The 25,887-nt window shown below is 31.8% G+C and overlaps 5 protein-coding genes and 1 long non-coding RNA gene across 8 annotated transcripts; 2 read left to right on the plus strand and 4 right to left on the minus strand.

Annotated features, from left to right (window-relative positions):
- Positions 1-471: 471 nt before the first annotated feature.
- LOC139993128 (uncharacterized) lies at positions 472-13,095 on the minus strand. Of its 2 annotated transcripts, none has more exons than XM_072014591.1 (8): positions 12,349-13,095; positions 11,322-11,477; positions 10,190-10,641; positions 9,530-9,776; positions 8,451-8,636; positions 8,118-8,367; positions 7,829-8,028; positions 472-7,746 (listed from the first exon to the last, which is right to left on the minus strand). In XM_072014591.1, exons 1-8 carry the CDS (start codon positions 12,484-12,486, stop codon positions 7,612-7,614), a joined length of 1,764 nt encoding a protein of 587 aa, XP_071870692.1. In that variant the 5' UTR covers positions 12,487-13,095; the 3' UTR covers positions 472-7,611. The 2 variants fall into 2 exon arrangements, with proteins under 2 accessions (XP_071870692.1, XP_071870691.1); XM_072014590.1 differs by having other exon boundaries at positions 10,190-10,644; positions 12,349-13,091.
- Positions 13,096-13,152: 57 nt separating this feature from the next.
- On the plus strand, positions 13,153-15,169 carry LOC139993149 (uncharacterized). The gene is made up of 2 exons (XR_011801299.1): positions 13,153-13,647; positions 13,752-15,169. It is a non-coding gene; the product is annotated as an uncharacterized lncRNA (long non-coding RNA).
- On the minus strand, positions 14,522-18,377 carry LOC139993124 (thioredoxin domain-containing protein 11). The gene is made up of 10 exons (XM_072014574.1): positions 17,988-18,377; positions 17,535-17,745; positions 17,228-17,458; positions 16,934-17,140; positions 16,620-16,817; positions 16,156-16,550; positions 15,789-16,086; positions 15,498-15,728; positions 15,220-15,413; positions 14,522-15,156 (listed from the first exon to the last, which is right to left on the minus strand). The coding sequence occupies exons 1-10, from the start codon at positions 18,197-18,199 to the stop codon at positions 14,658-14,660; spliced, it is 2,676 nt and encodes an 891-aa protein (XP_071870675.1). The 5' UTR covers positions 18,200-18,377; the 3' UTR covers positions 14,522-14,657.
- Positions 18,378-18,521: 144 nt separating this feature from the next.
- Positions 18,522-23,608, plus strand: LOC139993126 (uncharacterized). 2 transcript variants are annotated; one of them, XM_072014580.1, is made up of 9 exons: positions 18,522-19,537; positions 19,609-19,889; positions 19,973-20,165; positions 20,232-20,346; positions 20,439-20,606; positions 21,802-22,054; positions 22,137-22,325; positions 22,408-22,585; positions 22,671-23,608. In XM_072014580.1, the coding sequence occupies exons 1-9, from the start codon at positions 18,743-18,745 to the stop codon at positions 22,941-22,943; spliced, it is 2,445 nt and encodes an 814-aa protein (XP_071870681.1). In that variant the 5' UTR covers positions 18,522-18,742; the 3' UTR covers positions 22,944-23,608. The 2 variants fall into 2 exon arrangements, with proteins under 2 accessions (XP_071870681.1, XP_071870682.1); XM_072014581.1 differs by lacking the exon at positions 22,137-22,325.
- Positions 20,624-21,715, minus strand: LOC139993147 (uncharacterized). The gene is made up of 2 exons (XM_072014619.1): positions 21,179-21,715; positions 20,624-21,056 (listed from the first exon to the last, which is right to left on the minus strand). The coding sequence occupies exons 1-2, from the start codon at positions 21,244-21,246 to the stop codon at positions 20,738-20,740; spliced, it is 387 nt and encodes a 128-aa protein (XP_071870720.1). The 5' UTR covers positions 21,247-21,715; the 3' UTR covers positions 20,624-20,737.
- LOC139993146 (thioredoxin, mitochondrial) lies at positions 23,195-24,006 on the minus strand. The gene is made up of 3 exons (XM_072014618.1): positions 23,685-24,006; positions 23,489-23,612; positions 23,195-23,416 (listed from the first exon to the last, which is right to left on the minus strand). Exons 1-3 carry the CDS (start codon positions 23,855-23,857, stop codon positions 23,303-23,305), a joined length of 411 nt encoding a protein of 136 aa, XP_071870719.1. The 5' UTR covers positions 23,858-24,006; the 3' UTR covers positions 23,195-23,302.
- Between the last annotated feature and the right edge of the window lie 1,881 nt (positions 24,007-25,887).

Below are 25,887 nucleotides of genomic sequence, written 5' to 3' on the forward strand. Positions count from 1 at the left end.
TCTATAAGAACTATTCCTTTTATTAAATATGCTCCAATATTTCATATAGATTAAGTATTCCAATAATTTTCTTTTATTCTTGCATGTAATTTATGAAAATGTAAAATGTATTTTCATATTCTTTTTAATACTACATAGGAGTGAAATGACTTACGTTGCTCACTTCCGGTCAATTTCAAATTTAAACGGGCAGCAATTTTTATCGAAAAATAAATGAAAACGTTTGAATCTGCTCTTGTTTTATCGAAAGCAAAAGAAAGTACACAAAGGTTTTAATGGAATAACGTTGCTCTACATAAGAAAATATCATGGGAACTAACGTAGAATGACATAGATAACTTCGGTGAAGGAAATATCGACTCGTTTTTTATGTTTCATTTCTAAACAGGTTTTTATATAAAAAAATTAAATTCCACGTACAATATCAGACACACGCGGTCAATGGTGGTGAACATTGATCGCAACAAATCGTTAACGCATTATTTTTTATTTAAGTTTCAATGAAGCTGCATCTGTGGTATCACAACAATGCCCTTGCAATAAGATGCCCCACAAAATAATCTGTCAACATCACTTAAAAAATCACCGACACAATTACAGCTTCGATCTCCAGTTTGCACGTTTACAAAAACGAATCATACCAACCGTAAGAAAGGGCAAACGCAATTGTTGTACATTTTGGTCCTTTACCCGCCGATCTCCTGTGTCTGTTGCATCGACATGTTTGCATGTTACGAGACGATCTTTCGTTTGATTAAGGAAATGTAAGTAGAAAACAAAACGTTAATTTTTAACTTATTTTAGAAAAGATCGAGTGAAAAGAGAATTTAAAAGAAACGAACCAGAGGACAAACGTGTTAACAACAAACACAGTACTCACAATACTTCTTTGACTTAGCTAGGCGGTAGGCGCAAAAATAAGAGACGTCGAGTGATCGCAATTCTCGCTCTATTCTTTTTTTTACTTTTCTATCTTCCTTTTTCTCTGAAGATTCGTGAACCATTGGCAGAGCCACGAGTATGTATGCGAAGCGTGGTCTCGAAATAAAAGGAAGTAATACGTGCAGGATAAAGGTCGTCGAAAGAATTTCTAACAAACCACATAGCGATATTCGATTCAATAAATAGCTTAGAAATGTTTAACAGGTATCTTATTATTACAAAATACAAACGAGGAAAAAAGAGAGAAAGAAAAAAAGGAGATTCGAAGAAGAGATTCTGATTGCAAGTGAAATGGAAATGAGATGATTTTGAAATCAGACAGAGACATTACATAGAGAGCGTATAATGAAAGAGATGAGGGTTGAAAAATTAGACCCGTAAGTTAATCGAAGATTATTATGTTATCACCTGTCATGTGTAATAGATGTGCTTCGCGATAATTATAAATTAAAAAAGGGTCCCAACGATTCCATACGTGGGATACACGACTTGTTACAATTAAGATTATTAAAAAATATATATATATAACATATAAGTATATGTATTTTATATAAAACACAGGCGAAGTAATGTCAGTAAAATCGATCTGTACGGGGCGAAACTTTCAAATATCTTGAATGACGGAGGGAAAAATGTATATCTGACAATTGTTGAAATACTTGAGACCGAACTTGGACGACGCGACGTCTCTTCGTGCATTCCGTGGGCGTGGGACGTCGCCCCGTTCAAGCCACCGCTTACACTAATTACTATTCAACAATTCAAAATACTTATAATGATACACACAACCATGAATAATCTCAACAGCTGCTGGCTTTAGCCCGAACTAACTTATTATCGTAGATAACCGTGAATACAAAAGTAATTCATTTTCTCTTTTCATATTTCTTTTTATCGTCATTTATCTATTGCTACGTCGCATATGTAATAAACGCACAAATACGATATTATTACATATCGAGTTTTCCTTTTCTCTTCTTGTTATAAGTTAGTTTCTGGCCGATCAAAGCTCCGCAACGCTCCTACGAAAAAAAAAGGACGCTGGTTCATCAGATCTTGCTTTACAATCTTTCGTCGTTAATTAATTATCTCTCCCTCCATTTCTTTGTCATTTCTCTCGTTCGTAATTGTTTCTTTGCTTCGCTCAGTTCGCATTGTGGTTGTATACAAAATATTGTAATCAGGGCATTCACAATCATCAGTCGCTAGCCTTTCCCTTTTCCCCTTTTCCTTCTTAATTTCGTTTCTTCGCTTGTCGCGTTCAGATGTCATACTCTTTCAACTCTAAATCGAAATTCGAAAAAGGAAAGAAGAAAAAGAGAACGCATCTCCCATCCGCTGCCTTTACAATAGTTCTCTCTCGGCTTCACGTACGATTTAATTCATCATTCTCTGTCTCACGTTTTAATTTATATCCGTTTATTAATATTATTACGCTCGATATAAAAATAATACTCAGTCGATTAGTACAGATTTAATACTCGGTGTAAGAACTGGGGAAGAGGTCTTAGCGCTTCCAGTTTCTTACAGTGTGTATTTTTATTCCTTTTCTTTTTTTTTTTTTTTTTTTTTTTTAAACCTTTTTCACTGTGTTTTACGATTTACGCCTCTATTATCGCTTCTTCTCTTCACCGTTTATATACTTATCGTGTGTACGTAAGTTTCTCTTATGCATTAATGTAAATTGTGTATGTTTAATGCGCGCCTCTACGCGTGTAACGTGTATATGTATATATATATATACACGTGTGTGTGTATATGAGTGTAATACGTGTATTTATGTGACTTAGGACTTCGACCGAGGAAATCTCGGTGAAATCAAAAGATTCACGGTCGCGCAGACGGACGGAACAGTGCTGCGAGTTAATAATTAATTATTTTTCAACGCAAGCCGCAGAGAGGTATCGACGATTCACCCCTTATTTATTTTACATTTTCCATCTTCCTGCGTAAACCCCTTCTCTTTCTCTCTCTCTCTCTCTCTCTCTCTCTCTCTCTCTCTCTCTCTATCTATCTATCTATCTTTCTCTCTCTCTCTCTCTCTCTCTATTTGTCATGTACAATTATGCATTTCTTTGTCTCATATCATTTTTGTTTCTTATCCTCGAGACTTTCGTATACATTTGTTCATCGTGGACACGAGATGCTCCGTAGCCGCGATTTTCTTTCTAAAAAAACGGCCTCCTATGATCATCGAAGATTAACAACGAAGATGTGCACGTGGTGACGAAGCACCTCGATGTGATCTCACCTACTCTCGATCCATCGCTTTGATCTCTCTCCAGCTCACCATTTCGGTAATTAATTACATACATATACCGTATATAATCAGACAGTCATTGACTATTTTTCTCTTTCTTTCTTCCTTTTTTTCGTATTTTTTTTTTTTTTCTCGTACCCGTTAATAAGCGACTCGAATGTGAAGAAATATTAATAGTTCGTAGAGGCACACGTGTTTCGCGAGGGTGAGAGGAGAAGCGGATGGATCGAGAGTAGAAATCATTACAATAAGTGGCGTTTTTGGCGCGTTAGTAACGTGCACGTGAGCATCTGTATTCAACGAAATCTCCAGGTGAAGGCACCTAAAGCATTGACCGTCCGCATCTCGTACCGCATAAAACCGAGTGTGTCTCGCAGAAAAGGTGGGAATGATCACACGCGCAGTGCCTGATCATTACTAGCTAACGCGTGTAATTGTTCTGTTTCTCGTTTTACAAAAGATAAAAGAAAGAATGCAAAGGAAAGAAAAGAGAAAGAAAGAAAGGAAGGAAGAAGAAAAAAGAGAGAGCGAAACTCGTACAATGTAGAAACAATAAATTAAGCCAGTCGTTGCCAAAAAAAAAAAAAAAAAAAAAAAAAAAAAAAAAAAAAAAAGAAAATGTCTTACGTTAACGTCGGTGCAAAAAACGGTGAATACAATAAATTATAGTTTAAATAATTATTTAGGGAAGGGTCACTTATGTAAAAATAGACGTACAAAACAAGGACGAAGGAAAAGGATGGGGAAAAGTAGGAGTAGAAGGACACGGGAAGGACTCAAGAGGGAAAATAACTAAATAATTTAATAATTAAGTAAGACAAATCTCGCCATCGGGGATTCCTTTAAGTAGTGTTGGTTAAAACTCTTAACAGCTAAAATCAAACGCGTAGAATACTGATACATAAAAAAAAATTCTATAAGAAGCCTCAGCTATTTTTTTATTTCGTTCATTGTTGTTTAAAAAAAAAAAAAAAAAAAAAAAAAAAAAAAAAAAAAAAAAACGAGCCGTGACGAGTGGCGGTCTTGCAACTAAACCTTATTTAAAAAGGATCGTTATATCCTTAACGTTTAATGAAATCGATATATCAATAATATTAATATATATTTATATATATATGTATATGTATATATATACATATATATATGTATATATATGTATGTATATATATATAATAGCAATACTCGATTTCTCGATTCTAATAATTATAAAAAATATTCTCTAGTTTCAGAATTAGTAGAGAGCTCAAATCTAATTCTACTTACGCATCTACAATGGTAATAATAATAATAATAATAATAATAATAATAATAATAGTAATTAAAAAAAATATAAGGATAATAATAGTTATGCTTTTTTTGTTATTTAACAAGCTACGTCGAGCCAAATATTTATAACTGAGAGAAAGAAAAATGCCTAACAAAATAACTGTCCATTACTTTTACTTCTTTCTATCAATGTTATTTCATAAATAAGTTCATTCTCTTCACGTATGGTACACTTAAAAAAATGGTATTCTAAAATGTTCTATCAACAGAATTTAAAAAAAACTGGCGATCTATAGCTTGACTAAGAGAAGTCAAGGCCCTACGTAGTTTAGTAACTGATTACTTTCATCCCTTAGTAAGATGTTTAAGCCTAAATGTGTATCACGTATCTTTTAAATAAGTAGTATATACCGCTTAAAAATAGAAAAATTTTTTACTTATATGAAAGTCACAGTTCATACAACTGACGTATGTAAAAAAGACACTGAAATTTTGACAGATATTTACAAATTCGTTTTACAATAAAAGTAAATAAAATACATAGAATATACACTTGTTAAGACTTATTTAAAAGATATGTTACCTCTCAACCTGCTTATAAAACAGGAAGTGTATCGAATACGTACTAAATGGAAGGATCATTTTGATGTACAAGAGAAAAGTTTAGCAATCTGTTATTTGTATCGCAACTATTGTGAAACCTCATCATAGTTTATGCCTCTTCCTCCAATACTCGTGTTATCAATGTAAAGATACCACATCTTCAATGCCATTCATATTTAAAAAATATGTATAAAAGAATATTATATATATTAAAAATATAAAGAATATAAATTAGCTTTTGTTATGCATTAAACCGTAATCGTCCGGAGATTTGATTGAAAATTCTAAAAAATATGAAACAAAATACGAATGTATTATTTATTTTCATAATCTTAGTATAAGTTAAAAGCTTAAAGACTCAAAAGTTTAAAAAGGGAAAGCAATAGCACTGATTTGTGGTATCATTCATACTCGTATAATAGCATAGAACACTATCTATGCATGTAGTACTTGTGTGAGTGTATGTGTTATATGTGTGTATCATTTGTGTCTGTATATATATATATATTTATACGAGTGTATCCATAAGGCTCCTTTGATAACGACTAAAACTAAGTTGCTCCACTAATCACTGTAAGTGAATTTAAAAGCTCTGTAAAGCAGTGTATGCCAAGAGATATCACTGATAAGAAGAGCTGTAAGAAGAGGAAGAAAAATAAAGGAGAAATATGTAAATGCTGTGTATGAGGTTGTAAAAGAGAAAGATAAAACGTTAATTTTTATCATATGCCCTTAACTATACTCTATGTTACATAGACTAAATCTATTTTTGGCAAAGTTGTTTAGGTATACAATGTTAGATATAACAATACATGAGTAGATGCACTGGCCATCGTATTAAGTGGTATTTAGGGTTGCTTAATACCTGTTTATTAATGTGTGATCTGTACATTCTGGAAAATATAGATCAGTGATAACCCTTAGAAAAACGAACAATTTTGTTTATCTACATCAAAATATCCATTGTTTTCTTGGCTTTTTTACAATATGAAAATAAAATTAAACAGAGTTAAGGAAGAAATTTAAAGGGAGACTGTGGAATATGTGAAACATACCTACAGCAATTGTGGAGCAATAAAATTTGTTATTTTTAACGTCTGGCATATAAATGAATGTTATCTAAGTATTAGTTCCTGAAATTTATGTATGCCGTCGAGAGAGCACGCAAACGAGTATTGTATGACGACAATCTATTCTACGTACCATCGCGTTTTTATTGCTTTCGGAGTCTTAGCTTATATGGTGGTATGCTGCCTTGTCTATTAAGTACAAATTATCGGCGACTGCATGAACAGTCGACAAGCTTTTTCAATACGTAGAGAAGAAGGGAGGGGAAAAAATACGTAAATGGTAGAAAGAGTATTTAAATGTGTTTACACCGGCAGTCTCGTGCTCATGTAAAAAAGTATCTACATCATCTAAATTAAGATCGTATCTGTAATTAAATTATCTGCATTTACTGCAATAAGAGCTAAAAAGGGGAAGAGAAAAGAGATGAATCGTTGAAAGGCCACTAGAATATAATCTTTAAAAATGATACTGGCAAAACTGTAATGTGGCAAAGCTCAAGTTACAAAATATGTATCGAATATTTGTTTCTTTAGTAAATATTTGCCACATTGCAACCGTTTTTCTGTTCCATTGATTTCCTCTCATTTCTTCAGTTTGGATTAATAAGATTTCACTCGTTATTAAATTCAATTAAAAATAGATTTCGTTTACTAATTGAGTTCAGTTGAGGGACGTTCGATTTTTATCTTGAATATTATGCAAAACAACGAGACAATTATGATTGTAACATCACTGACAGCTAAAAGCCCGTGGAACAAAACGGTTAAATTTTGTTCACTAATCTTTTAGTGACAAATCTTCATTTTTTACTTCTTTATTTCTAAGCCTTCCCGAACAATAATCTAGCACTATTCTAAAATCTTTCACTGGTGCCTGAATTTCTTACATCACTAAGAAAACAGACAACGACCACCATTCATTTTTAACGCGTAAAATACGTGCGACACCGAAAGAACAATTTGCGCGTGTATGTACAACGATCGCCCGTCGCTCTCTATAGCTGCAAGCGTAGAAAATTTTGTATAAAAATATTCTTCGTATTCGTATATATCGTGTATATATATGTACATATTCTGAATAAACACGTAATTAATACTGCGTATTTAATATCATCGTTTCTTCGTGCGCTCTGCACCACGGGCTTGGTAGCTCAAGGGACAAATACACATCCCAATTATTCTACCACTTCAAATTTCTCGAGACCGTGGAAAAGAGGAAAAGAGGAAAAGAGAGAAAAGGAGAGTCCAAAAAAGAGAATCATGGACGAGAATCAGTGACAGAAAGGAGAAGGAGAACAATCTCGTCTTTTACACCCTGTGTATCACCGGACAGACTATTCTGTCTAGAGATTCTTTGTTATATATATGTATGTATATATATGTATACATATATGTATATATATGTATATATATGTATGTATGTATATATATACCTATAGCGAAGTCATTCTGAAGCTGGCCGAAGTGTTTTCAGTGTGCTTCTTCGGATAACGACGTCGCAACTAAATTCAATGGTACGTCCGAGACATTCTCTTCATCTCCTGCCTCAGTTTCTTCTGCCTCCGTGGATAAATGACATTGTTCTCGCCCTTCTGCCTTTACATGCTATTATGATATATAGATATTAAAAAGTTTAAACCTATTAGCCTATCAATTAATGATCATCGAATTGTTTTATGATACTTACATGCATCATGTAACTAGGTAAGGGAAGAGAATAATTAAGTTGAGCGGTAGGGGTTGGTGGATGGGCACCAGGTATACGTGGTGGCGTTAATGCAGCCATCATCAAATGGGGTTGAATTTGTCGTCGAAGAGCTGCTAACATGTCCGCACTTTCTGCATCCATTTGCTCTGATTGTGGTGCCAAAATTGAGTCACCTTTTTCTGAATAAAGAACGAAGAAAATATATATATAAAAAAAGAACAAAATATTGGCAAAACCTATTAAATTATCAAGTATATCTAATGCTTACTTCTATGCCTTGTCGGTTTCTCGCCTTTGGGTCTGCGTCTACGTGTATGTATCGTGTCCCTTCTCATGGTAACTGGACGATTTACTCCATGCAGTTTGTAATAGAGCCCACAAGCGTTACAAACCATTTCCCCCTTCATATTTCTTCTCCAAATGGTTGTGGTCATGGTGCCGCAATTTGTACAAGTCATATCTACTTTTTTCGCCATATTACCACTGTGTTGATCAAATTGATGTTTCTGGTCCTCCACCTTAAAAAAAAAAAAAAAAAAAAAGAAAAATGACATAACATTTCGTTCTACCATAATATATTTCGTCATCATTCCTGTCGTACTTTTCCCTTCATTTTATTTGACCACGTTGTAAAGTCCTGTGCTTGCTCTTCATTAGATTCATGTTGATAATTAACGACGTCTGGACTCATTGGAGCTTTACTAGGATAACTTTGTTTTCTACGACACTTGGTCTCCTTCCGACCGATACTGGCAGGGCTCGACGGATTACTGTCCACGGATGTACCCTACAGATTAACAGATATTTTAGAAAACCATTGCATATTTATTATTGTTACATTTAAAACTATTCGGTAATTATTGCAACATTAGTTCATAATCGTGATAAATCGAAACGCGGAGAAAATTTATAATTCGAAATTTCTTGAATACACGTAATCTCCCGAAGGCTAAAAGTAATTTCTTGCAGGTAACCGTTATCAAGATAAACAGGCAATAGAACGGAAAATAGTACAAAGAATATTACAAATCCTGTTTCTTATTATAGAATAAATTGAAGAATTTCTCATGCGGAACAAAACGCGTTTAAAAATCTATAGAAACCGAACTTATCTGAACATCTGTTAACAGTGAGTTGACATGGTGGACTTAGCGCTTATGGCCTATCACAAAGGGCTTCTCAGTTATCTATTATCTAGAAGGTCTACCACGTTTCTTACCTGCGAGCAGATGGGACCTGAATAATCCTAAAGGGATCCCCCTTGACACCCAGGGGTCACCTGACCTGTCCTCTTTTCTATACCTGCAGTTCTTTTCTGATATTTGCATTGAACAAACTACAAGGACTTCACATGGAAGAACCTTTATTTGCACGAAGATGGGGGTCAAAAAGTATGAACATAAAAGAAAATAAAGATTTTCCGTGTTTCCATAAATCTCAAGATTTTCTTAAGGTATAATTTCGGAAAAACAGTTATCTTTTACTACTTCTATAATAACATTATATATTTTATCAATACCCGATCGCGATTTATAGTTTGTAAATACATATATTTGGAAAATCCTACAGGTAAATAGAGACAAATTCCTAATGACACTTTGAATCGGGAATACCCCCGATTCAAATACAGTAACAAAGATTTATATTATTGAACTAAAATATATCTTAAAGTGTACAAACCTTGTTTTCTATACACGAAACATTAGTACGATTGCCGAGTACAGAACAGTCGGGTACAGTACGTTCGATCGTTGTCCCCTGGGTGTCTCTGTAAAACCTAATTTGCGGAGATATTCTGTCCGAATCAACGGCAGTAATGCCGATTTGTCTGTTGTTGATCAGGGAACGCAGTAAATTAGTCGCTTCACCAGTAAACCCGTTATTTAGTTTGTCACCATTTGTCCTAGTAATCTCTAAACTCCTGTTGCTATATGAGAAGTAAAAACAAAGAATACATTCTTCCAATTCTAAAAAAGTCTAATAATGTAATAATAAGAATGCAGGTGCAATATGAAATCTATAATTAATTAAGTTTTATCTTTAAAGAAACTCTTATCTTTAGAGGAACAGCCTGTTACGAACAGTAGTTATATTGATAATCCTAAGGTAAATATGTATTAAGCACACAAGATTATATTTGGATAGTCTTAACAAAAGATAATATAATCTGTCAATAAAAATCTATGTTTGAACTTTGAGACTGTATACATATAGTTTTATTAAATAAACAAGAACATATAAACAGAAACTAGATTTATACACTACAATTTAGCTTTATAGTTTTATCAATATTGTATGATATAAACTACCCTGCTACCAAATTTTAAATTCTGTACTCACTTTGCTAATGCTTGCCACAACTTTGTTGTTTCTTGATCAATATTCGTATCCGAACAATTACTTTCTGGTGTATCCATTCTATTTACTGGACTGCGATTAGGGCTACTCGCTTTTGATTCATCGTAATTTGTTTCTACTTTCATTCTTTTGTTAATGGTCATATCATAACCATTTTCTTCCCCCTCAGTATCTTGTTCATCTCGATCTTCTATTTCTAATCTGTCTGGATCAGAACTATTTGAACACGTATCATCTTCTGGTTCACACTTAATATTATCATGTTCAGGCATTTCATTGGTGCACAACTCCAAATGATGTGTTTGAGTCTGAGGTATAACGTTTTGATTAATGCTGGCCGGAGAGTTAGGCTCCTCATTGAACAATGTTTTGTTCAATTGGAGAAATGACTGTAGAGGACTTAAGCCTGCTACTTTGGCAGTGGAGAAAGATTTCTTCTGAAAAAAAGCAAATTAATATTTACACTACAGGTTTATTTAACTGAAACATATGAAATACTTAAAACCACATATAAAAGAGGACAGAAAAATAACAATTTAATTTTAAATTATCACATTCATTTCATTCAATGCATCACTTTTATTAAAATTCTAGTAAGCAAATATTTTATTGATTTCTGCATAAATTCTCATCTATCAGAATAAATTATAAATACTATTTTAACATTTGCACTTTGTACTTAATTATACTTAATTACAATACATTTATAAGAAAATAATTAGTTACGCACATATATTTTTCTGTTCTGCAATTATTATCAAATTGATAAGGTTAAAGTAGACTGCATTAAAGGAAACCTTGAAGTGTCTTACATAATTACTGATATATCAGGGCAGAGAAGCAAATAAACAGCAGGTTGTATGTGTTAAATGTGTGTTTACAATATATGGAATATACATGTGCTAAAGCACATCCTTATCTACAATCACATATTGCACATTTCCAGTTGCATCATTACTTAGAATGGAATGACTGCTCACTGATGCTACTGTGTTAAATTAAGTCTTACTCTTTTAACCAGAAAATAATATGATTCATATCATTTAATGACCCATGTCCCTATGTTCCAATATTCCTCTATCCATGGCATTTAAAAAAAATATTTGTTGACTACCTGATCATCATGTGATGATAACTGCTTGGCATAATCCAGGTACTGTTTGAGTATGACATCAGATTTGTGTGACACTTCACGGAAGTTGTGCAGTACATCCAACTTGTATACGCACCGGTGACAAATGATTGGTGGCAAAGAATCTCCATCTTTTACCTGAATAAAATGCAATTACATCATTGCTTTTCTGATCAACCAATACATACTCAGTACTTGTGATAATAATCTTATTAGAATAATTCTAATTCATTCCTATAGTATTTCCTATAGAAGATCAAGTAACAGTTACACATTGAAGTCAGTATGGAATGCAATGCTAATAATTACTACATCTTAAATCAAATCTCCTGAATCTTAATCACATAAACACAACTATCAATATAAAAACAATGGAAGTAATTTTGTTTAATACAAATGCGTAAAATACAGAATCGCAGAATGTGTCCTAATTTCAGGCAAAAATTTAAGATAAATATCAAAGAGGAATATAAATATAAAAACAGGCGATTTTTTTCTAAGTAGGTTGAACGGAAACAGAGCTTTTCTCCAGAAGAAGAGAGTGTTCATATATACGAGTGCGAATCACAAATAACGAAGATAAAGGAGAAATATAGGATAGAGTGAAATGTGACAGCGACTCGTGGAATCCGCGTGTGAAACCTGATAACAGGCCGTCTAAATAAGGAGCTGCTCCCCTCTCCGTGAGGTCCGCAGAAGCGAGGAGTACAGAGCTTATCACTGCCATTTTAAATCCCCCGTGAGTCGGCTTATCTCGCGGACACATCTCTTGCCAAACTTTCTCCCGTGGCACGCGCACACACACACGCACCCTTGAGATAGTAAGGTGAATAGAGATAGAAGACGACGGTGGAGAGAGAGCAGGCGTGATCGAGACGAAGTAAGAGCGATAGGAGCGCGCGTAAGAGAGAGAGAGACACGATGACGAGTGCGAGAACCACAGATGGTCGCGTCTGATTTATCTTCGTCTCGGCACGAGGACCCGGTGAAAAGTCTTGACGAAACTCACCGTAATCGAGAGGCACGTCAGTATCTTATCGGCGAAGTTCCGCTGGGCACCTTCCTCTTCGAATATGGACAATTTGACACCGTCCGACGATAAACAAAGGCGACACAGCTCGTAGAACTTGGGCGGTACATCGAACATAATTGTGAGCTCCGGCTACGTTGCGCCTTGCGTAAAGCGCGAGTCATCAAGAGGTAGACTCTTTTCTTGGCCGACGTACTATCTTTCTCCACTGCCACTACGCGTTTAGCGACGAGGAAGGGTATACGATCACTTATCACAGTCACCGCCGCGGCTCATTGTCAGCGGCACAGTACACACGGTCATACAGTTATGCTACCACATAGAGAGGAGACCACAAAGAAACAGAATGTTTCTCCGACTACCTTTTTATAATTGTGCTCGCTAGGAGGCGCTGACGTTTATTTCCATCTTTGAAGTTACTGAGTTTCACTGGAATCATCGGACTCGACCGATCAAATGCTACGCCATCTCCAGGCTTCTTCGGTCTTTCTCCACCGTGTCATCTTTTTTATGTATCGTTTATTAAGTAATTAATCGATTTTACGAATAGTAGGAAACATAGTTAATACTTCCGAATGTATAATTCGAATTGAGAAGTTTATTATTTGAATTATACGATTCGTTAGTCTTGTCACTCCTTTGTAAATTTTTTAAGCCTTTTCGTCTTGGCAACTGAGAAAGAGATGCATGTTCTAATTTTTAGATTACGACGTTTATCTTATTCACGTAACAGATACTTCTTTCGCGTGTCTATGCACCTTGTAAAACATAACTGTACTTTCATATCGTGAATTATGAATTTAGGATACGGAAAATGAAGACAGATGCGTATCTATGGTACGTATTCAGCGAAATGATTTAAATACATTTATTAAATTAAATGTTGATCTATCCTTTATACCTACACATGAAGGATTGGAAAATTTATATCTTATACAAAATGTATACGTTATTACTAATAGAATTGTATAAATGCTTAAATACAATAAGATTGTTAAGATTATTTTATTCTCGTAAGATCGTGGAAATGATCAAAATAATGATTCTTTAACTCAATGCCATATACTGATCAGAGATCAGCAATTAAATCGATAGAAGAAACGAGTTTCTTATCACGCGTCATTTTACTAGGAATTTCATTACATCGAATAAGTAGCCCAACCCATAAATAAATCAGGCAAACGGGGAGAATGACTAACGCAAGATTACGCGACCCATCGACCACTTTCGGCCCACGCTATTTTATCACATTTTTAATCCGATCTTCGTACATATAAGGTTGTGATACGATAAACATAAATTTTTAGTTTTTGTATAAATTTATCGTGTTATCAATAAATCTTGTACGATTAAAATGTACAAAAATTTGTTTACCTTTTCAGACGATCACGATATTTGCAAGACGACATGAATTAATATTTTAATCGCTCGTTGCAATCATTATGTAATTATAATTAATTTGTCTACTCTTTGTTTTATCTTTTTATAAATAAATAATATATTAATTTATCGTAATATCATTATATATACCAACCAACATATAGTATTTATTCTTATAATGTATAACAATATTTACACAAATGTACAAGTTACACACATTTTTAGGAAATGTATGCACAAATCACACATTACCAGATGAAGAATTAAATTGATATTCCACATTAGAGAGCTAGAGCTTACTTAATTTTGCCTAAACATATTACATTTTTAAACACAAATTTTGAAAGTTAAAGTTTACTGCATATGTAATTTTCTTACTATTGCATATCTGCAGTAGTATGTTTTATTTCTCTGTTCTAACATTAAACGTCATGAATATTAATCAAAGGTGACTAATTCTAATGTACGTACACTCCCTGTATAGAATTATAATGTACTGGAAAAAATAGTCTTATCAATGTCTTACTATCTTCATTTGGACGACAGTTACAAATATCTTTTTCTTGCAAAATTGTTATAAAAGTTTAAATAAAAAATTATGAATATACATTTTTTACAAGTGTGTGAAAAAAATTGTATATACAATTTTTTGCACCATTCAGTAGGGAATGTTTTGTATCAAAGTAATAAAGAAATATTTTTCTAAAACATATCCATAAAAACAATGCAAAGATATTTAAATAAGTTATGATACTCATTTGCGCGCGATATATATAATTCAGTTGGACATATTTTACATTCATAACATAAAATGATTTATGAGGTATATACTGTACATTTAGTACAAATTCATAAAAGGACTTAAGTAAAATAACATTCATTGTAATATATCTATCTGTAAATCGATATCACAATTCGCTTTTAATCATTCTCCTTTCAAGAACATTTTGTTCCTGATGTAACTCTTCCACTTGAGTACTATTTACTTTGCTATCTAACTCAAGTGATCTAATATTTTTATAATATCTCCTATATTTTTGTCTGATAAGCTTTACTTTGTGTCGATCTTCTCTGAGATCGATAGTGGAACCTAATATTAAGTGTATATCTTTAATGTGTGCCAATTTCAGTAAAATGACTTTTCTTTTATTTTTAGCACTTAATCTCCCTAGTAGAGTAATGTGTCTTATTAATTTTCGATAATCTCGAAGCAGTTGTTGAATAATATCTAGACACAGCCAACGAGTTCGAGCGATGCATGCATCTGGAACTATACCGGCTCCAGACTGGCAAATATTTACAAGCGCTTCAACATGCGAATCCCCATCCAAATTCGCTAAGATAAAATTCACAAGATTCGGTATTGTAACTGACAGAGAAAACGGATACACCGTGCTATCCTCTTTTCTGTAACGAAGAAGATTAGAGAACTGTTATAGAATACAATCACGAATTATCCATTATAATTACCTTTCAGCAGGAAAAAAAAGAATAGATGGGAATCGATTCATATTATATTCCCATGGTAAATCATTATTATCACCGTCTACTTTTACGAATAAAAGATGATCCATTTCGCGTAAATAATGAGCTACTGTTAAGTACACATAAAATATTGCGCTACAAAATGCACAATAAGGAGAGTGATACATTACGATCACATCCTAAAAAAGATCATTAAATTTAATATTTTCTTTATGGTATTATCTTATAACATTATAATATGCTCATTACTCTTCCCAATTTACCTTTGTCGGATCTAAAATAGTATCTAAGAAAGTTTCAGTTGTCAATTCTGGTATGCACACACTTTTTACGTCCTTTGTTTTACAATTAACTTTAGCCTTAAATTTATGCACAAAACGTCTTGAATTATTAGAACGTAATGTGCGTTGTAAAAAGCCTTGGGTATAATTATTTATAAATTGTATAACTGTATATCGACTAAAATCCTCCTGCATGACATATTGACTCTCATGCTAAAAAAAAAGTTACAAATTAAATATATGTGAAAATATAAAATACTTACAAATACTTACAGCAACATCTAATATCACAACAGCGGTCTTATCCTTCTTATTTAAAAGGTCTATGCCCAGGCTTTCCGCGAAGTAAAAATAATGTAAACTATCGATCGCTATTAATGTCAAGGTTTTGTTAATTTTACACACTGACTTTGTTAAATTTATATTCGGATGTTCAAGATTATCTCGTGGAAATACAGGTTGATGATATCTGTTTCCTGTTATCCATCTTTTACATTCAGATTTTAAATATGCTTGTTTTACTACGTCTGCAGATCGTACATCCTCTTCATTTGCAGAAGACGCCGATGTTCTGTATTTTTTAATAAAAAAGTAAAAATATTAACTAATAAAGGAAGTACAGAAACAATTCCTTTCATACCTCCTGGATTTAAAGTTATCTTCGTATTTTATTGTAGTAGGATCTTCGTTACAACAGATTTTATATGTCTGCTGTGGATTATGTACAGCTGGAACTTTGAAAATATCTGCACCTTTACAGACGGGATAAAAGTTATTAGTATTAAGTTTATAAATAGGACATTTGTTCATTACAACATTAAGACAGCAATTATCGTTAATCCATTTTTGAATCGAGATGCTCGTAGTGAAATCATTTGTTTGATTTTTGGTTTCCTTCAAAAGTTTTGCACAAAATGTATTTCGCTCCGAATGCCTCGCAATAGCATTGCGACGTTTGAAACTGAGACGCTCAATTATCTCCTTAGGTAAGACATTATCTGTACAATTATAGTATTGGAGTCCAATCTCTCTGATCTAAAAAATCAATGTAATTCTTATTAGATATTCTTTGAATATCGCGATTAGGTTTACGATGCTACATACTAAATTGAAATTGTAATTTTCAGGATGCAAAGGATTACGAGGTGTGAAAAGAAAAAGTACAGGCCCTTTCTTTAAATATGGTGCTAATGTTAATGCTTTTACTCCAGGAGGTTGCAGCCATAGAACTGGTTGATGAATAGAACTGCTAATCCAATTTAATATATTTTCGGAAGTCCATTCAGAGTCTTCTGGATACCTCTATACATTTGAATTCTCAAACTCATTTAATCGTGTTATATATGCAAATGTTTCTACTTTATGTATCCAATGTATTTACGACTACCCAAATATAAAAACTTTTGTCATGTACTTACTAGAGACCTGCTCCACATAAATAAATTTGCAGATGGAAATTTGTAGATACTATATTCCGTTTCACTAGATAACGCACTAGTCACAACAGCAAAAGCCAATTCTCTATTAGAGTCCTCTTCCAATGTTCTTATAGCAGCTTTATAAAATTCTTTGTAGCCAGGAGTTTTATCTAACCGAGTAAAATTAAAATAACCTACTACCACAGCCTGCAATTACAGTAACAAATAACTCACTGTTTCATAAATAAATATGTACACTAAGATCCAACATGTAAATTATTTATTTATACTTACATCATAATTCACACGTAAATCTGTTAACTGTTCTTTATGTGTTATCCTAACAATTGGATTCATGACTGTATTAAGAAATTTTATCATATATGACCATGTACGTATACCTCTGTATTCTATACCAGAATCCCTTGAAGGATAAAGCATCAGTACTGGGTAGATTTGTACTTTGTTATATTGAGCTCTACATTCTGAGCGTGGATGCCAGCAATTAATAGCAGCAAAAAATATCTGGGGATCACAAAAATATCTTAGTCTTATTATTGTATAATTATAAAACAATTAATTATATACAAATATTTGATACCTGTGAATGATAATATTGAGCAACTATTTCAAATTCTTGACGCACAGCTTGGCTTTCTGCATCCCATGGAGCATAATACATAACAAAACTATAATCTGCTTCTGTCACTCTCTCTACCATAGCACTTAAATGTCCTTTATAAAAATCTAAGACAATTGAATTTTGATTAAAAAATGGTCTAGGTAATGGAGGCATTGATGCCCTGGGAGCACTGCAATGAAAATAATCACCATATAATACAACATATACAATAATAACACATATAATACTATCAAATAAAAACAAGCATGACTTGTTGCTACTGTATTCGTACATTATTGATACCATACTTTCAAGTTACGAAATATCTATTGCACAGTACCAAAATATAAAACCATGTTTAAAGTGAGATAACAGTATCATACTAAAGTTAATGAATTTTTAACTAGAAAATCGTTATAACCTAAAACTTACGAATTATGGAGTGCAGCTAAGATCAAGATAATTACAAAGAAAAAATAAATAATGTTTCCAGCGTATGAGAACATCTTGCTGATTTGTCTCTCTTTTATCACGACCTTCTGATGCGACTCTTTGGCCACGTCGTTACTTTTTGAATCCGGTATAGTCGTGTGCGAGTTATCACCATTTCTCGGCGTGCTTGTTTCAACTTCTTCTTTCAACATTATCCGTTAAACCAAAAGGAAATTCAAGGGAGGAGAATATCATGCGTTAAAGCCTCATCACACACTCGTTGTTTACTCCAGTACTGTCAGTCCAACTTTCGCTTATTTAATTAAAACTAATTAGCCGGGGTTTTCACGGATTTCTATCGAGCCATCTGTATTTTTGCAAACCGGAAACAGCTGAGCGCTTGTCAACATATCATCAATGCACGAACAAGATTTAATATTCATATAGTTTTTTTCAACTAAAATTGAAGTGGTTGTTTGCGATATTCTCTCGTATTTATCGAAAGCAATAAGTATTATGGAAGATTAACTGAAACTAAATATATATATATATATATTATATATATATATACATATATATATTATAAATAAATATATTTGAAAAGTAAAAATAGAGCTTTGAGAAATTAGAAGTGTTTTATTATGTTTAATGCTTTTTACGAGATTTTATGTCCAGATAAGGAGCAATATATAAATACAATGTTTTCATTATGTGATTGTATTTTATACTAATGAAAAATTACAGGAAAAATTACAATGAAAAGTTTATTAATTTTTTTACCAAACAGGCTTTACAAAGAAAAACCTGGATACATGTTTGGTAAAATAGTGTATGATGATAATACAGGAGTAAAAAAATTTTATGTCATTGGTATATGTAAGGTAGATAATTTAGAAACAATGAAATCTGCCAGTATAATTGGATATTATTCTGGCAGCGAACACAAAAAAGGATATGTAGATAAAAGATATTTAGACTGGATTAATATATGCTTGAATTCTACATTTTACCCTAAGTGTGATATATATGACTACAGTCTGAAAGGTATTATTGTGAACAAAAAAAAAGTTTCTACTTTACACTGTCATACAGCCATTATAGTATATGATCGATCAGCATTTAAAGAAACAGAATTATTTGCTCAAAAAGCAGTATCTGGAGACCACTTTTATGAGTTAATGAAAATCATACAAAACAAGCAAGTTGAGAGAGAAATACAGAAGAAAGGAAAATGTACTTATGTAAAAGAAACACTGCTTGTGTATCATATGTTCTTATACTTTTATCCAGTCCTTTTTCTTGCTAAAATAACCAACAAGTTATTACCAGTTTTAAAATTTTCTTTTCTTGGTTTACATGTTAATGGATGGTTGGAGAATGTCAAATGGATGTTAATCACTGTAATAAAGAACAAAAAATTTAATTTGAAAACTGGTAACTATGTTTTTGCATTAATAATAGATATATTATTGGGAATTTTAGTATTACAGTTGTTATTGCATTACTTTGAGTACATATCTCCATCTCAGATACTTTTGGATAATGCAGAGGTAATTTTAAAATGTACACTGAAAATAATATTAAATTAATGGTAATATTTTAACATATAAATATTTTACAGAAGGCTGTCACATTTTTGAAGGACTTAATTAACTGGCTAATGGGTGTACCAGCTGGTTTAAAATTAAATCATGCCTTAAACAATATGCTTGGAAAATTTTTTCTGTACCACATACATATGTGGTGGACATTCTTAATATTTATGAAACCTGTAATGGATTTTACATTCGAAGTATTGGTATTATTTGGAAAGCTTGGAATTACATTTCAAATAGCAATAGCAGCTGATCTTTTAGCACTTGTCAGTTTTCATGCTTATTGTATCTATGTATATGCTGCAAGGTACTAAATATATAAGTTATTAAATATATAAGTTATAGAAACTGCAAAAATGCAAACTGAATAATAATTCAATTTTTTATCAGGCTTTTCAATATTCAATTAAAGGGTATTACTGCTTTGTTTCGACTATTTTTGGGTAAAAAGAAGAATCCATTGAGAGAAAGAATTGATTCTTGCCAATATCAACCTGACCAACTGTTTGTAGGAACTCTATTGTTTACTATTCTATTGTTCCTCATGCCAACAACTTGGGTTTATTATGTAGTTTTTACCATGGTACCTTATAAATAATTAAACTGTGATTATGATTATGGTTGAAAAATTCATAAGTTCATTTTACAGCTCAGATTAGCACTAATCAGCTTTGGAGGTTTGTTGACAAGAATGAAGTTTTATCTTCAAGTTATGCCTGTATATACATTTTTTAAGTGGTTATTTCATTCTTATAGCACGTGCAGTAAGTGAAATACTTTTACTCAATTGTCAATTGATTGCAAATGCTGTCAATTTATTGGATTACTTACAAATTACACGATTTGTATGTTCTAGGTATTGTTAATATTAAAGTATATTCAAATAGAACAGAAGGTCCAATAATATTAATAATGACAATGGTAGTAGCATCATGGCATTATACGTGGGACAAGTGTATACCAGACACAATTAATCGTCATCCACCCATAGAATGGAATAAGATAATAAACAATATAATATGGGGTGAATTGCTCTATCCATTATAGATTCCTATTTATAGCTTTATTTAACAAAGAACATACATGTGTATATATCTTATTTAATTCTAAAATAAACATTGTTAACTAAATTGGATTCTATTATATTAATCAATTTCATGTTTTATTCGTTTTGTTTTGTTTTCCATATATTTGTTGAACAATTGCTGGGTCGATATTTTTCATCATAGCTTCATCAATATCATTTTCTTCCCTCAAGATACCAAAGTATATGAAAAAGGCAGTTAAGCTTAAACCTATAATTATTCCTTCATAATTTGGTCGAATTCTACCATCAATTGTATATCTAGCAGGATATGTTGCTGCTTTAGATGTTGAGAATTTATAAGGCTTGTCATAATCATCGTCATCTTCGTCTTTTTTCTTTGAATTGATACTATATTTTAAGGTGGAACATATTTGAAGAAGAGATTGCCTAAAACAATATGTCACTGTTTATCATAGTTTCAAAATGCTTAAAGAACCTAACCTCGTTTTTGATACGAATAATTTAAAGATCTAATACAAGAAAAGAGAGTGTCATGTATTCAAATATACCTCTTCTCTAAGAATGATTTGCTACTTTTAAGATGTAAAACATTTTCGATCAATTTTAAATGCATCATTTTTGCAAATAAGAATTGCTCAACGTCTAATTTGGAAATTCACGTATTAATTTTAGCAAATATTATATATATATATATTATATTTGGTATTATTTCTGTTTTTCTGCATTTAATTTTGTAAATAATAAATATCAGTTAGATATTTATAGACATTTGTACTTTTGATGTCCTTTTATCGTTCAATGTTGTTTAATGTTACGAACAAACGTGTCCACAGTGCATACACATGTTCAACGATAACTAACTGTAGAAACAGTTATTTTCTTATATTTGTTGCTTAATTTTTATTTAGTATCAGCTACAAAAATATTATCAGTACTTTAAATGTTGCAACTTTATAGATTCAGAATTATATTCATGCATAGAACACTGAAGTGATATATACGATGGGATTGGAAAATACGTCAAAATTTAAGGTTACAAGTTCAAAATCGAGAAAACGAACGAAAAGAAACTATAAATCAAAAGGTGGATATTTAATAAATTTTACTCATGTAATTTTATTCAAGATTTTGTATAACGCGAGTTTATAGATTTTGAATTTATCATTTACAGAAATTAAAGATAAAATAGATAACAATGTTAATACCTCTGCATGTGATACTAATCAAGTGGAAAACGTGAATAAGCAGGACATGAAACGTAAAAGACAAAATGAAAAAAGAAAATCAAACAACATTAATGACAACATTGATGAAAATATAATTAAAGATGATAAAGAAGAGAATGTTTATACTGAGATAAAAGAGAATCAAGATGTAGAAGACACGAAGAACGATGAAGAATCATCACCAAACAAGAAAGCAAAGTAAAAATTACTATATATTTATATTTAGATTTTAATTATTTTTTATATAAAATTATATATATGAAAATTGTTTTGTCAATAGTATACATGCAACAAATGGTTTAAATGATACAGAAGAGATTTACAAAACTAACTCGGAAACTCCAAAACAGCCTTCTAAAAGACAATTAAAAAGAAAAAAAGCTGAGAATGTTTATACTGGGATAAAAGAGAATCAGGATATAGAAGACACAAAGAACGACGAAGAATCATCACCAAACAAGAAAGCAAAGTAAAAATTACTATATATTCATATTTAGATTTTAATTATTTTTTTTATTAAATTATGTATATGAAAATTGTTTTGTCAGTAGTATATGTACAACAAATGGTTTAAATGATACAGAAGAAATTTACAAAAATAACTCGAAAACTCCAAAACAGCCTTCTAAAAGACAATTAAAAAAATTAAAAGCTGAGAAAAGAAAGAATGAAAGAAGGATGGCCAATAGAATTGAAGCAATGACAAAAGGACTTAATTATGTTTCAAAGGTTTCTTTTATGATGTTATTTTTTAAAATGGTAATATACAAAATGAAACAATTTTTAATTCTTCCTATAATAACTTCATTTATAGTGGAAATATGCACGGAGTGAATGGAAGTTTGAAAAGATAAGGCAAATTTGGTTAATTGACAATTTGCTAGATGAAACTTATATTCCAGATGACATTTTTCCAATAGTTTTAGAATATTTTGAAGGATGTAAAGGAATGGCACGAGAACTACTTTTAAGGAAAGGCTTGGATGTTGTAAGGAAAGTAGAAAATGAAGAAAATAAAGACGAGGTAGAATCTATTGCTTATCAAAGGGCAAGAAAACTTCTACAGGCTTTACCTACCGAAACCTAAATAATCTGAAATTATACTTAAAACCTAGTTCATGCTTTTAGTAAAATTTATTTTACGTTTTGAAATTTATTTTACATTTTTTTTATACATTATCCCAATTATTTGTTCCTTTATTCACGAAATAGATATATCAAATTTTTGTAAATAATTAAACAATTAAATTTTATCTGTTTATTATATTAAAAACAATTTATTTCACAATTTCCTATATATATGAAAAGCTTACAATGGGTTTATTCTGGGGATATATATAAATAAAAAGTTATACTGTATTATACACTTATTACCATACAATATTATACAAGTACTTTAGTAACCATAAGGTTACTCCAACAAAATTACAGTTAAACTAGATTACATTATTCTGAATACTTATCTACAAATTGTTTAAGTTTATCTACATCCTGGAGACCAACAATTCTGTCTAAAACTTTTCCATCCTTCATTGCGATCAGGACTGGAACAGAGCCAACCTACATATATAAAATTTCTATTATTTTCATTATTTCAAGATAGGTAACAAATTTATAAAAATAAGAAATAACCTCGTAATCTAAGGCAAGATCGCTATTCTCGTCGATATCAACCTTTGCCAGTAAAACTTTTCCTTGTTTCTCTGCGATTACCGATTCTATACGAGGAGTGAGCATACGACATGGATTGCACCATCTATAAGTCAAATTAAATTCATTATGATAAATTCATCATTAAAATCATTATGACAGTCCAATTTTTACATACGTTGCGAAAAAATCAACGATCACAGGCACTTTGGAGTTTTTAACGCGATCGTTGAAATCTTTTGGATCTTGAACTTTGAAAGCAGTCGAAATCGCTTGTTCTTGAGCCGGTGCATTTGCAAAGGCTCTTGTTCCTAGAGCAATACGTACAGTTCTCAACCCAGTTCGGAACATTTTAATGTTTCGTTGAGATAGAATAACCTACGACGTGTAGTAGATGTGTAGTAACTACCAATAAATTCTAAAACGTAATAACGATTTGATCAGTTCTAACCTAAACTCTTGTTCGAAAGATTGTATCGTACTGTTGATTGGGATTGAATGAGGTTAGGTATGAAATAACCAACAACGTAAAAATAAATTCTCCACGTAGTATCGTTTGTATAGGTTTCATTTTCGTCGAATCAGCTATGAGAACTTTTCATTCGATAAACAATAAATACAGATTTATGCTGTACATGTTTGTTATCTCATAGAACTGTGTATATTTAATAATGATACAAATTATATAACTTTTAAATGCAAACATAATTAAACGATTGAAAATAATATTTATATGTGTTTATCCTTATAAAGAATCACTAAAGAAAATAAAAAATAGAAAAGACGAATTGATTGGTGTATAAAAAGAATAGAGAATCCTATTTAAAAAAATACCGATGATCTTTTTATTACATGCATCTTTCAAAACAGTGTAAGATTGTTGTGACAAGTGTTTTCATACAGTTAAAACACTCTGTATAAATTGTTTAAACTCTATCTGATTATTTATAATTGAATTTGATGGAGTAATCAAATTATAATTTTCAAGCTTTTTACAATACAACTTTTCAAGGATTAAGATCAATTTATTTTATAAACACCTACCTATGTGAAAAAGCGATGTAAAATATTTGTGTTGTAGCTATGACTTTGATCGAGGATAAAGCTTTGGAAACCCTATCTTAGAAATCATTTATTGAGAGAGTTCTCATTTCGTTTAATATTGTTTCTTCACCTTTGAATGTGTAGAAGATATAGCCACGAGATAAATAATGAATCAATTTGTCATAAATTTTGCCATTGTCAATATTTTATTCCATTTTATTTTATTCATTAATACTTTCCTAAAGAAATTGTCCATGCTATTAGATCCTTTATCTAACCGCTGACCATTTAATTCGTTGATCTTGGTATCTTGAACTGGCGAGTCATTTTGCCAATGACCTACTCTCGTTTTGCGGCCTCGAACGTTTGGACCTCGGTCATGTCCTAATCCTTTAAGCATATGTTATGACGCTGAAACATCTAATGACTAAATTCCTTCTATGAAGTGGACTAAAATTATCCAATTGGAAGAGAAGAATTTACTCTACTCTGTTGTCTATTATCGACAGAGTCGACAGCCATGACTTCTTTACTGATTATTTACAATTTTTTAGATTTTATATTTATGAATTTAAAAATTCATTTTAATACATCTATTGAAAAAATACTGCTGATGACTATAATTACAGCCTTTTTAGAAGTTTATATTATGAATAAAATTTGAGTAATAATATATCCTCCGAAGTTTCCTTTTCCGAATGCTACGATTCTTCGACGAATATCAGAAGAATCAATTTTTCTAGCTTATTTTCACACACGACAATTGTCAAAGTAATTAGTTTGCAATATTGATGATCATTCACTTTGTCCAATAACATTAAATGTTTTCTATTCATTACTATTGTATTCCCGACTAATGATATAATACGAATAGATTAGGAGATATCCTGTGTTTTCATCCGATGAAAGAAGCATTGATTTAATTATCGAATTTCATGCCTAGAGTGGTGTAATGAGCACGAATGCTAGGTGCAAAAGTTTCTATTGCATAGAATGGTTCTAAATTAAAGCATTATGTGGCAGCACCGATTGATATCATGACACTCAGGGTCGATTCGCAACATATTCTTCTATGTTTTTGAATAGCGATTGAATCAAGGCTGAGTTGCACTTTATGCAGTTCTAATTAAGATTTCGATTTCCTTATTGTACACTTTGAATTTTGATCATTAAAATTGTCTGAACATTTGCTCTTCTATTAAGAATAAAAAAAGATAGCATACCATGTAAAGAAATGGAGCTTCTTTGTTATGATCAATAGGAGTTGCTTTCTCAATATTTGTAAATGACGATCATTTGAGGACTGTGGACATTTCTGGAAGCTCTGTTCCGATTCG

This window comes from Bombus fervidus, chromosome 12 (genome assembly GCF_041682495.2).
Source record: "Bombus fervidus isolate BK054 chromosome 12, iyBomFerv1, whole genome shotgun sequence".
NCBI lineage: Eukaryota > Metazoa > Arthropoda > Insecta > Hymenoptera > Apidae > Bombus > Bombus fervidus.

Coding starts and splice junctions, on each gene's coding strand:
- LOC139993128 (XM_072014590.1), bottom strand. CDS start 12,486: ATGTTCGATGTACCGCCCAAGTTCTACGAGCTGTGTCGCCTTTGTTTA. Junction 11,478..12,348: donor TGACGTGCCTCTCGATTACG/GTGAGTTTCGTC, acceptor CATTTTATTCAG/GTAAAAGATGGAGATTCTTT. Junction 8,029..8,117: donor GAAACCGACAAGGCATAGAA/GTAAGCATTAGA, acceptor TTCTTTATTCAG/AAAAAGGTGACTCAATTTTG.
- LOC139993124 (XM_072014574.1), bottom strand. CDS start 18,199: ATGTTGAAAGAAGAAGTTGAAACAAGCACGCCGAGAAATGGTGATAAC. Junction 16,551..16,619: donor AAAATTACAATTTCAATTTA/GTATGTAGCATC, acceptor TTGATTTTTTAG/ATCAGAGAGATTGGACTCCA. Junction 16,087..16,155: donor GATAACTTTAAATCCAGGAG/GTATGAAAGGAA, acceptor TAAAAAATACAG/AACATCGGCGTCTTCTGCAA.
- LOC139993126 (XM_072014580.1), top strand. CDS start 18,743: ATGAAAAGTTTATTAATTTTTTTACCAAACAGGCTTTACAAAGAAAAA. Junction 20,166..20,231: donor ATTATGTAGTTTTTACCATG/GTACCTTATAAA, acceptor TTCATTTTACAG/CTCAGATTAGCACTAATCAG. Junction 22,326..22,407: donor TCACCAAACAAGAAAGCAAA/GTAAAAATTACT, acceptor TTTTGTCAGTAG/TATATGTACAACAAATGGTT.
- LOC139993147 (XM_072014619.1), bottom strand. CDS start 21,246: ATGATGCATTTAAAATTGATCGAAAATGTTTTACATCTTAAAAGTAGC. Junction 21,057..21,178: donor AAATCATTCTTAGAGAAGAG/GTATATTTGAAT, acceptor ATATTGTTTTAG/GCAATCTCTTCTTCAAATAT.
- LOC139993146 (XM_072014618.1), bottom strand. CDS start 23,857: ATGTTCCGAACTGGGTTGAGAACTGTACGTATTGCTCTAGGAACAAGA. Junction 23,613..23,684: donor ATCGTTGATTTTTTCGCAAC/GTATGTAAAAAT, acceptor TTTGACTTATAG/ATGGTGCAATCCATGTCGTA. Junction 23,417..23,488: donor ATCTTGCCTTAGATTACGAG/GTTATTTCTTAT, acceptor TTATATATGTAG/GTTGGCTCTGTTCCAGTCCT.